General features: G+C 38.4%; 1 protein-coding gene across 3 annotated transcripts in view; it reads left to right on the forward strand.

Moving 5' to 3' along the window:
* Positions 1 to 10880, forward strand: part of VCAN (versican) — a 113488-nt gene that overhangs the window by 19822 nt on the left and 82786 nt on the right. For 2 of the 3 annotated variants that reach the window (XM_007107162.4, XM_007107164.4), the window contains exons 3-5: positions 3729 to 4106; positions 7205 to 7379; positions 7464 to 7591. In XM_007107162.4, coding sequence (XP_007107224.2) covers positions 3729 to 4106; positions 7205 to 7379; positions 7464 to 7591 — 681 coding nt within the window. The remainder of the gene's footprint in view (positions 1 to 3728; positions 4107 to 7204; positions 7380 to 7463; positions 7592 to 10880) is intronic. The other variant, XM_007107163.4, reaches the window with a different exon arrangement.

Below are 10880 nucleotides of genomic sequence, written 5' to 3' on the forward strand. Positions count from 1 at the left end.
TCTTCTCTTGTGTTTCCCACTTAGAGAAGTTCCTTTAGCATTTGTTGTAGAGCTGGTTTGGTGGTGCTGAACTCTCTTAGCTTTTGCTTGTCTGTAAAGCTTTTGATTTCTCCATCGAATCTGAATGAGATCCTTGCTGGTAGAGTAATCTTGATTGTAGGTGCTTCCCTTTCGTTACTTTAAGTATATCATGCCACTCCCTTCTGGCTTGTAGAGTTTCTGCTGAGAAATCAGCTGTTAACCTTATGGGAGTTCCCTTGTATGTTATTTGTCGTTTTTCCCTTGCTGCATTCAATAATTTTTCTTTGTCTTTAATTTTTGCCAATTTGATTACTATGTGTTTTGGCATGTTTCTCTTTGGATTTATCTTGTATGGGACTCTCTGCACTTCCTGGACTTGGGTGGCTATTTCCTTTTCCATGTTAGGGAAGTTTTCAACTATAATATCTTCAAATATTTTCTCGGGCCCTTTCTCTCTCTCTTATCCTTCTGGGACCCCTATAATCAGAACGTCCTCAGTTATTCTGCTATTGATTCCTTGTAGTGTATTTTTCATTTCAGTTGTGTTGTTCATCTTTGTTAATTTCTTCTTTAATTCTTCAGATCTTTGTTAAACATTTCTTGCATCTTCTCGATCTTTGCATACTTTCTTTTTATGAGGTCCTGGATCATCTTCACTATTGTTATTCTGAATTCTTTTTCTGGAAGGTTGCCTATCTCCACTTCATTTAGTTGTTTTTCTTGGGTTTTATCTTTTTCCTTCATCCAGTACATAGCCCTCTGCCTTTCATCTTGTCTATCTTTCTGTGAATGTGGTTTTTGCCCCACAGGCTGCAGGATTGTAGTTCTTCTTGCTTCTGCTGTCTGCCCTCTGGTGGATGAAGCTATCTAAGAGGCTTGTGCAAGTTTCCTGATGGGAGGGACTGGTTGTGGGTAGAGCTGGCTGTTGCTTTGGTGGGCAGAGCTCAGTAAAACTTTAATCCACTCGTCTGCTGATGGGTAAGGACTGGTTCCCTCCCTGTTGGTTGTTTGGTCTGAGGCGACCCAACACTGGATCCTACCCAGGCTCTTTGGTGGGGTTAATGGCAGACTCTGGGATGGCTCACGCCAAGGAGTACTTCCCAGAACTTCTGCTGCCAGTGTCCTTGTCCCCACAGTGAGCCACAGCCACCCCCCCCCACCTCTACAGGAGACCCTCCAACACTAGTAGGTGGTTCAAGGAGTACTTCCCAGAACTTCTGCTGCCAGTGTCCTTGTCCCCACAGTGAGCCACAGCCACCCCCCCCACCTCTACAGGAGACCCTCCAACACTAGTAGGTGGGTCTGGTTCAGTCTCCTGTGGGGTCACTGCTCCTTCCCCTGGGTCCCGATGAGCACACTACTTTGTGTGTGCCCTCCAAGAGTGGAGTCTCTGTTTCCCCCAGTCCTGTCAAAGTCCTGCAATCAAATCCCACTAGCCTTCAAAGTCTGATTCTCTAGGAATTCCTCCTCCCATTGCCAGATCCCCAGATTGGGAAGCCTGACATGGGGCTCAGAACCTTCACTCCAGTGGGTGGACTTCTGTGGTATAAGTGTTCTCCAGTTTGTGAGTCACCCACCCAGCAGTTATGGGATTTCATTTTATCATGATTGCTCCCCTTCTATCGTCTCATTGTGTCTTCTCCTTTGTCTTTGGAGTGGGCTATATTTTTTGGTGAGTTCCAGTGTCTTCCTGTCGATGATTGTTCAGCAGTTAGTTGTGATTCTGGTGTTCTTGTAAGAGGGAGTGAGAGCACGTCCTTCTACTCTGCCATCTTGAACCAATCTCTCCGGGAATAGTGAATTTTTGTAAGCATTCATTTTTATTTCTTGCATTGTCAGAGTTTCAGACAAGTTCTTGCAGGTAGCAGGGGTTTTTTTGTTTTTTGTTTTAGCATGCATAGTCTGTAAACATTATCCTCTGAACTACTAAATTTCTCTCTTAAAATATTTAGATTTGGTAAACTTAGTTCTTGTTACCCAGTGCATTATGACCCAAGATTTCATACACAAAAGACTTGGCCACACAGCTTTTTGTTAATCCTGTTGTTAAGACTGGATTCTACATGAATATTTATTTACATCCAACTGAAGCTTTTAATTTTCTTGTATCTGTAAACACCCAGAACAATAAATAACCCTTGGGAAATTGCCTGTTGATGTAAGTTTGTTCTAATATATTTTTTCATTACAACACAGTTATTGAGTAATGCTCTAAGTGTCAGAAACCTCCCAATCAGATAGATAGAGGTGAATCTCATATCTGCTCCTATACCTCTAAAATTGTGAAAAGAACTGTAATTTAGTAATAAATATTAAGGAATTCAAAGTCACTTATCTTAAACTCATTTTAAAGGAAATCATAAAGGGTCTTATAATTTATATCATAATTGATGTTGATGGTAAAAGTGTTTATTCTCCATTTAAAAAGCAATCTTTTATTTGTGAAGTTAATGATCTATAATTCTTCAGGAAGGAAGATGGGATTTCCTAGAACATATGATGAATATAAATTAGGAGATTTTTAGTTCATAAAATTTTCACCCCTTCCCTTCTCAGGACCCCTTTTCTTGGCAAAAAAGTACAAAATATCTTTTTGTTGTCTTCATCTACCTAATGGATCTAATCTTTTTGAAGTTAAATTTCATTCCTTAGCATCTGTATCATTTCTAATGCATGTCCATTTTGAGATGTGTGTTACTAATGCCTTTAAGCACTAATACACCAAGTGTTAGATACATATCATTTTGTTGATTAACATTATTTCACTCCTCTAGTAAACTAGAGGCTACTATTACTATTCATCATATTTGCATGAACTGGGAGTTCCTTGTGCACTAATGATAATTTCTTTTCTTATTACCAACTCATTGTCTACCCAACTAGTAGAGACTGGAAGATGGGGGAAAAAGGAAGAGGAGAGGTATAGATTCCTATAAGAGTGGAAGAATGTGGGTTTTTTGCATGTAATGGTATTAAATTGTAGTCAATGTGTTCTTTCTCATTAAAAGTTTAAGGGCTTAAACAGAAAGGCATTCTGTAGATTAATACTTTAGAAGGTTAGGTGAACAGATGCTAACTTCCCCCCCACCCAGGATATAATCTAGAGGTAATGTTTCACTGCAAAGTGATTGCAGCTGGATTTCTCATTACAGTGAAAATCTTTGGTTCAAACACTGAACCAAAGAGTGTTCTTCAAGTACTGGGCTTCCCCCTGTTCCATTCTACTGAAGTATGTTTTAAAATTTTCACTTCCCCTTTGAGTTGTTTTCATTTCCTCTAAGGTAATGTGGCAGTTATCTTAACCATTTTTCTTCTTCTGACCTGTAGACTTAAATTTGTTTTTTAACTGCTCTTCCTAACATTGGTCTAGTCTTTTAAACCTGCATTGCTTAAGTCTAGTCTTCTCTTGCCCTTGATTGCTTGTCTTCCTACACTTGCCTTATTTTATCACTTATTTTGTTCATATTAAACACTAAGTTACAAATACTTTAAAATGAATGCCATATTTTTAGCACATAAAAAATAAGCATTATTAATCCCTGTCTTAGTTATAATACATTACTGAAATTGTGTACTATTCTCTGTATATAAAATCATTCTAATTATTTCACATATTGAGGATGTAACCAACCCCCTGTAATGGTTCTTATCCATTCACATATTTAATAGACTCAGTTTGTTAATTTAGTATTTTCTCTTTCCTCTAGTCAAAGTGGAAAAAAGCCCACCTGTTAAGGGCTCCCTCTCTGGAAAAGTCAACCTACCTTGTCATTTTTCAACCATGCCTACCTTACCACCCAGTTATAACACCACCAGTGAATTTCTCCGAATCAAATGGTCTAAGATTGAATTGGACAAGAGTGGAAAAGATTTAAAGGAGACTACTGTTCTCGTGGCCCAAAATGGGAATATCAAGATTGGTCAGGGCTACAAAGGGAGAGTGTCGGTGCCTACACATCCCGAGGACGTGGGCGATGCCTCACTCACCATGGTCAAACTGCTGGCCAGTGATGCAGGCCTCTACCGCTGCGACGTCATGTATGGGATTGAAGACACACAGGACACAGTGTCATTGGCTGTGGAGGGTAAGGCTTTGGGAATCTAGAAGAAGGGAGTATAACACGATACCTAGTTCAGAAGTGTGGTGAAACAATATTCAAAAGTAACCATTGCTCAAGGTTTGGACAAGGGGAAAAACATCAATCAACCCAACAGTCCATGTCTTTCACCAAAAATGAACTGTTATTTCTTCAGGAATCAAGGAAGGTGAATTTATACTAGATATAATGCATACCTCAAGACATGGTTTATAGCTCAAGAATCATTACTTCGTTATTGAGACCTACCAGTGGTTATTTTTTAAGACTGTAAAGGCTGTTCTACATTTTGTTTTAATTTTTACATATGTGTGTATACATGCATACACATACACATACACACATATAGATATATATATACACACACCTAGGAAAAAACCCCTTTCCTCCTTTTTCTCACTCTCCTAGCATGATTATTAAAATCTTTGAATTTGCTTTTAAGAAATATAAATTATATCTTACCTTACATTGAAGAAAAAAGGCACCTAATAAGTACCATGGTATATATCATAGTGCTTTGAAAAAGCTAGGACTCAATAATAAACATTTGAATTGGATCCCAAGAACTCAGTGAATTTTTTTTAAGGTCAATGCACTGGTTGTTATCCACGGTTTTGCAATGAGACATTTTAGTTTTAGCCCACGTTCAGCGGTGGCTTGTATGTCATTTGAATTTAAGTTAGGAGACAAAGCAAAGAAAAATTGCTTTAATTGGGTACACACATAATGCCATAGCTCTTGGAAGAAAAATATTTTGGCAAGTTATTAAGCAAAATTCTAATACCCAGACATGATGGAACAGATTTTTCTTCCAACCCTCCACTTCCCTATAAAATATTTACCTCTCAGAAATATATACAAAGGGTTTTATTAAAACTCTTTCTTGTGTAGCCAAAAGGAAATATTTTGAATTTCAGATGTGACAGATTAATTTTCTGAACATCCTTTTCCATTCAGATTCTATTGCTCCCTTCTATAAATCTATTTTTATGTTTTCCAGGCATCCACTAAACACCCTGGGCTCTTTGCTCTTTTAACCTTTTTATCATTTACTTTGGTTTGTCTAGTATTGTTTTTTCTACTGATCTCTCTCTTCCTCTTTTTGTGTAATGTAACATACACTATACATATATATATGGTGTTAGATACACATTGCATATAAACTTATATATACATATATGTTTTTAAAATCCCACAAGAAGTTTACAACTTCTTACAATTTTCATCATTAAAGAATTAGCAGTGGATTTGCCCCTTGCCCCCTTTGAAACAATGAAAATCCTCCACTTAATCTCCTTAGCCCCATGAGGTCTTCAAATTATCCCAGCAATTGCAGATACTTATACAGCCTGGTATTCCCTGCCTTGGTCATGGAGGCCCCTTTGTGCCCCCTTACTGCCAGTCTTCAGTGCACATGGAAGATTTTTAATTACCAAGAAGGCTATTTGAAGCTTTGATCAACATAAGACTAATTTAAAACCATTCAAAGTCTGGCTTAAGCCTTAGAGATCATAGACTATCTTTCATACTTACTAGATGGCACCATATATACTTCCTGGTAATTTTAGAGTCATTCTATGAAGGTACACATTTTATGAAAGGCATTTGATCAGTTTTTTCTTTGCAATATCAGAAATGGGAAAATGAATGTTAGTTGTCAATGCATCTACTTCGTGCCTCTGCAGGTCTTTCTGTATTGACACTGATCAGAGGTGCTTATCTATGACATGGCTAGTCTGTTCCCTGTAGATACTTTATTGGCACATACCTGTTTTGGAAGAGAGAGACAGTCTAAGGATAGGCATGTGGGAGACAGTCTTAGAGCTAGAATTCAGGCTGTAAGAGAAAGAGACTTGTTGTCAACTCCAGGAAATTACTAGGAATAAAAGGATAGTGGAAGATATCTTGGAAACCAGAATGAATTCCGCCTAACAAAAAAGTGGTCTTAGAATTGTATGACTCAATAAAATCTCATCCATAAGACCCAATTACCCAAATTTCTATTTTCCAGTGACTTCCTAGGCATATTAGCTTGACTCACTTTGCTCTTTTATGAAAATGAGTCACCATATTTACTCCAGTTAAAAATGGAGATGCTCTTGCTAAAGTAGGAGAAGAGGACCAAAGCTCCACCCCCTCAGCTGCTCTTTCCTCAGGCCTTTGACAATTCTTTGAGCCCTGAAACACAGTTCAAGAACCACTAGTTTATGTAACTCCTAAAATACAATGAAGTGGAATTTGAGGCACATATCAGGATGCCTGGCTTCTGCCCATGGGAGTCTGGAGAATTTTATTTCAGGCCTCCTTTGGGATAAAAATCATACATCTTACCTGTCAAAGCGGAGACCTAAATTATGAATATGATAAACATTTATCACAGCAGCCTATCCGACATTTTAAAATTCTTTATCTACTTTGACCTTCCTATCAATCAAATAACCTAAGCAATATTAGTTATACTTTATGAAGGGGGAAATTAAGACTTATATATGATTAAGGAGCAAATTAGGGATTGGAACAGGCCTTCTCACTCATACCTAGTCCAGTGTCTTTTCCGTTTTAGTATATTGTCTCTGGAAATAAATATTACAATGTTTCATGTTTGTAGGAAGTGGTGCTGGTGAAGACTCCATGTGCTTCTATTGAGTTGGCCCTGAGTAAAAACATGAAGTAGGAGAAGTTGATCTTGTGGCCCCCTTAACTCTTTGTATCTCTTGCAGCACCTACTCCATTTAATTGTCCAAGGTTCCCATAATAGCCTGAATACTACCTGCAATTAGGACAACTAGTCACCATTTGGGATTTAGTGGCTTAAATCTTTTCTTTTTAGATTGTTTACATGGGAACAGAAAATTCTTGAAACTCTCTAGTGGAGCAGAATAGGACACCTAACTGAACAACATTTCTGGGGCTCCTCAGATTACCATAATTTTGCATAATGCTACATAAAATAAAGTAAAAATAAAGAAGTATCTTGATGTTATTACCGAGTTAGCAAGTAATTTGACGTATTACTCCAAAGAGAAACTGCACAGTATGGTGGGAGACTTGAACTTGCCCATAATTGTTTGCTACTATCTTTGCAGGGGTTGTGTTTCACTACAGGGCAGCGACCAGCAGGTACACTCTGAATTTTGAAATGGCACGGAAGGCTTGTTTGGATAATGGGGCTGTCATAGCAACCCCAGAGCAGCTACATGCCGCCTATGAAGATGGATTTGAGCAATGTGACGCAGGCTGGCTGTCTGATCAGAGTGTTAGGTGAGCGGTCTGGGGGCCACCAGCTTTAATTCATCTATTTGGAGCGAGAATAAAGTGCTACCTACTAGTCCTTTATTTCCCCAGGTATCCCATCCGGACTCCCCGAGAAGGCTGTTATGGAGATATGATGGGGAAGGAAGGAGTCAGGACCTATGGACTCCGTGCTACTCATGAAACTTATGATGTTTATTGTTACGTGGACCATCTGGATGGTAAGATGTTCAAATTTCTATAGCTTCATTTGACCTAAGAAAATTGAGGAAAAACTGGGAGCACGTGGGGATAGAGCAAGTCTTCGTGCTTGTTTGGATTCCAAACAGCAACATTTAGTTTAAATAACCGTATGATTCTGTGGTGAAATAAGCTTAAATTAAAGTGGAAAGAGAACGAGGGCTGTGTAAATGGTTATGTAGGTTTGAAATGTCTTTAGTTAATGGCAGGTTTGCTTTCAGTCATGCTGCCATTGGACTGTTTCCAATACACTTTTAGAGCATTAAGAATAGAAACCTGTAAGGGTGGTACCTATTCTTGTAAGAACTTCAGGTAAAATCCTGTGATGACAAACCGCTGTGAATCCAAGTGCTGATAAACACCCCGAAGTGCAGCTGAGTAAGGCGAACTAGCCCAGGAAGGATTTTCATGGTTTGCTTCTCCTTGTGTTCACTTTGCTACACTAATATTTAGAGCAATCATTCATTCATTCAACCAATGAACACATTAAAAGAAAACACCTACTGTGTGATAGGTACTCTGCTCATAGTTAGAACTATGAAGCCAAGTAAGATATAAGCCTCGCTTTAGAGATGCTTTAGAGTCTGATTGATTCTGGCACTATCATTTCTCACTTAGCATGAGTTAGATTCTTAGAGACAAGTTTGAGTTCTCTTGTGGCAATGTTATCTAAGGACACAATGCAGTTTTATTATAAGAATAGAAATTTCTGTGACTTTTGAAGTGGAATTTCATTTGTAGCAACAGGTATCTTAGAAGCCTAAATATATAAATAGAAGTATTCCATTGAGTTATACTTTTAATTTTGGCTGACTCCACAAGAAAAGAATGATCTCAATTTTCTTATGTGTAAAATAAGGAAGTAGGACTAGATTACTTCCATAGTCTCTTCCAACATTAAAATTCTATGATTCTATGAACTGAAAAAACAACCTCAGAGACTGAAAGCTAGAAAATAAGCAGCTTATATTTGCCTAATGCCCTAAATTTGAATAAGATGTCCTGCTTCCAAGAACGCTGCTAAGTGTGGTTCTCTAGCATCTTAACATTCTTATTATAACTATTATTTAAGACTGATAAATGTGTTTTCTAAACCGTAACTTTGATACTAACAATTTCCATTTTTTACAAGGACAAAGGGAAAAGATATGTGAAATCCATGCTATGAGATATAGATAGATAGATATAGCTTAGCTCCTTCCTTTAAATTTAATTTTATTTTAAATTTAGTTAACTTTTTTCATAGAATAGGAGATGGTTGGTAGGGGATTCTGGTTCTAGGAAATAAATTTGGTTATTGCTATCTCAGTAAGATGGAAATTTGTATTCAAATTCACTAAGGTGGAATTTATTTTATCACTGTGGTTCTCCTTTGGAATAATATCTATTAGAGTGATAGTTACAAAAATTTCTGGAACACTGGTAATGCTGGAACTAAACCAGAGATAGTTTTTGAAAAAGTATACATAACTTCTAATTACCTAAAAAATCTTTACCAAATATAATTGAAATGTGGTTTTCAAGTATAAATCCGTGGCCAATTTGATCCCAAGATGAATAAGCATCACAAGCCAGACTCCTTGATGGAAAGACAGGCTTAAGTATTTACAATGCTACTGGAAGGAGCACCTAGAGGCCCCTCTGCATGTCTCTTCTTCAGTCTTATCCTGATGGAGCTACTGAAACCCCAGTTTCTAAGGCTGCAGAATCCCTAACTTCCTTGAGGCCAGAGGACTTTCTGCTTCTGCAGAAGTTCCAGAAATTCCATGCCCTGTACAAATTCTGTGTGAGATACTTTTGACAGGTCTTGGTGGTAAAAGCCCTACCAAGGATTCCTAGCCACATTGTACCCATTGAGAGCTGGCTTCCCAAAATCTGTTCAGAGGATCAAAACTAGTGTTCAGGGAAAATTGAACTCTGTCAGAAGAGTCATTCTGAGGATGTATGCATACACCACAATGAGAAGGATTTATTAGTCATACAGGAATGCTTCTCCACCTCCATAAACATCGCCACTTCTAGGGCAACTGGTATTGGTCAAACCATTCTCTCCTCCAGTGTAACCCAACTGTATTTCATACAGTTGTATATTTACTTGGGATAATTGTTCCACATATTTGATAACTGAAAACTTGTAATGTGCAATATAGCATAACTTTAGTTGGAGTATTTATACCAAAACAACAGAATTTGAACTTTTTTGTTTTATCACATAACAGCTGGAAGAAAAAGATAAAAGAATAAGTATTAAATAGGAATTCAAGCACTGGCTGAAATTTGTGTCAGCAGAGTAACAAGATGCCCTGACATGGGCAACCTTGGGAACCTATCGCCTCTCCTTCTCTGGCCTATATTTTCCATGTTAGCCCTACCCTTTGGCTTTTCTTTCACCTGGAACAACTACCACCCTACTATTCCAATTCCCTGACCTTCACACAAGCTTCCCAGCACTTGGATGTGTCTGTACTATGGGCTCTCACACTGATCCCATATTCCCTTCCTAAGTCCTAGTTGGTCTCTCTCACCTTTACCATCTCCAGTCTTTGAATGTGTGACTATAATCACCCTCCTGCAAATGCTTGCTTATTCCTCCATCTCTCTTACTAGACCATGGATTCTGGGAGGGAAGGAATCATGTGTATCCCCACTATGTCCTTGGCACATAGTAGGTGCTCCATAGATGGAGTTGAATAAAATGAGTGAATTAATAAATTAACCTCCAAACTAAGTGCCCACTCTACTCACATCGCTTTACACTTGCCCTTTGGATAACTTCACACATCTCCGGGCTTCATCACAATTCTACTTCCCAGTTTTTCATTGCTCCAATGTCCTTACTGGTTCATTTAATTTCACTTTTGCTCTTTTGTACGTAAATAAGTCAAATGCCTTGTGGGATGAACAGGGCACAAAGAGACACCGGACAAACAAAAAAAATGAAAAATGATAATTTTTAGTTTTGCATGTCTAGCCCTGAACTCTCTTCTGAATTCCATACCCACAATTCTAGTTTGCAAATCATTTTTTTAAAATAAATTTATTTATTTATTATTATTATTATTTTTGGCTGCACTGGGTCTTCGTTGCCATGCAAGGGCTTTTCTTCAGTTGGGGCAAGCGGGGCTACTCTTCTTTGCGGTGCGTGGGCTTCTCATCGCAGTGGCCTCTCTTGTTGTGGAGCACGGGCTCTAGGTGCACGGGCTTCAGTAGTTGTGGCTCTGGGGCTCTAGAGCACAGGCTCAGTAGTTGTGGCACACGGGCTTAGTTGCT

This window comes from Physeter macrocephalus, chromosome 8 (assembly GCF_002837175.3).
Source record: "Physeter macrocephalus isolate SW-GA chromosome 8, ASM283717v5, whole genome shotgun sequence".
Classification (NCBI taxonomy): Eukaryota; Metazoa; Chordata; class Mammalia; order Artiodactyla; family Physeteridae; genus Physeter; species Physeter macrocephalus.